The sequence below is a fragment of the Genypterus blacodes genome, unplaced genomic scaffold (genome assembly GCF_046128005.1).
Source record: "Genypterus blacodes isolate CSIRO-AG114 ecotype Tasmania unplaced genomic scaffold, CSIRO-AGI_Gbla_v1 ptg000107l_1, whole genome shotgun sequence".
Taxonomy (NCBI): Eukaryota; Metazoa; Chordata; class Actinopteri; order Ophidiiformes; family Ophidiidae; genus Genypterus; species Genypterus blacodes.
The window spans coordinates 2293762-2295000 of NW_027466911.1; the positions used below are offsets into that span (position 1 = coordinate 2293762).

At 42.9% G+C, this 1239-nt stretch overlaps 1 protein-coding gene across 1 annotated transcript in view; it reads right to left on the reverse strand.

Annotated features, from left to right (window-relative positions):
- Positions 1 to 1170: 1170 nt before the first annotated feature.
- Positions 1171 to 1239, reverse strand: part of pou3f1 (POU class 3 homeobox 1) — a 1134-nt gene continuing 1065 nt past the window's right edge. The window contains exon 1 of the mRNA XM_076160833.1: positions 1171 to 1239. This exon is cut by the window's right edge and continues 1065 nt beyond it. Within this exon, the coding sequence (XP_076016948.1) occupies positions 1177 to 1239 (63 nt within the window). The 3' untranslated portion in view covers positions 1171 to 1176.

Below are 1239 nucleotides of genomic sequence, written 5' to 3' on the forward strand. Positions count from 1 at the left end.
GCGTGTGTGAGCGTGTGTGTGTCAGTGTAAGCTATTTAAAATCAGCTCCACTCAAAAATTCATTAACGAATATAAAAATCGCAATAAGACGAAAAAATATCAACGTAAAAAAAAATTAAGTGCTCCATGCAAAGAATAAAAACAATATTCATAAAGTAACAACCCCCTTAAAGAACATAAACATCCGTGTTTACACTCCACTTTGCCCTCTTGTTTTTAGGGTCTGGGTGTTGTTTGCGAATTTCGACGTGATCAGCTGCAAAGCTTCGACTATTCATCGATTATTCTTCTTTGAAGCCATGCAGTCAGAACTAAAGACAGAGTCCTGTTGCACTGGACATTTTTACTGACACTGTCAATAGTAAGTGTTTGCGTGTGTTTTTTCTGATGCCATAATTTCCATCATACCCCCCCCCCTCCCCGCGCCCCCACCCATCCCACCCCCACGGCCACTGTGTAAAGAGTAAAAAATCCGCTTAAAGAGGCTGCTCTGATGAGTTACAGTACCTATAGGAAAACAAAAATCATAGACAGTTTGCAGTATAAGAGAGAGACACTGAAGTTAAAATAAGTCTTTTCCAAACCAAAACAATCACACTAATAGAACATAACAAAGGAATCACACACTAATTCTCTGAAATCTGGTTAATCGGTTTTAAGCCTGCAGGGAAGAATCGAGAGAAAAGGCAAAATAAAAAGAAGTTCATTCAGTGTGTAGGCTACTCGTCTCCAGTGTGTGTGTGTTTGTGTGTAAGTGTGTGTGTATGTGTGTGTGTGTGTGGGGCGACCCCCTCAGCAGTTCACGGTGCACCGGGAGGAGTTCGGCCTCTCGTTGCTCCTCATCCGATCAGCGACGGGACCGAGAATCGACTTTACACGCGCGTCTCCTCCATAGAATTTTGGTAAATAAAAGATCTTTGTCTCACTTTTTAAATGCGCACAGAATTCAGTAATAGCAAATGTTGTTTAATTCTTTTTCCCCCCTCTATTTTCTTTTCTTTTCTTTTTTTGTCTTGACATTTCCCCCTCTTTGTCACCTATCCCCCCCCCCCCCCCCCCTCCCCTGCCCTCAATGTCTGTTTTTCTCTCAGGAAAACAACAACAAAAAAAGAGCCAAACTTAAATACTGTAAACTCCATAGTCCATCTCTCCCTCTTGTGTTACTGAGGGGCTCAGTCACTGCACAGGGCTCTGTAGTGTGCGGTGCAGAGGAGGGGTCTCTGCTTGGGAATATACGTC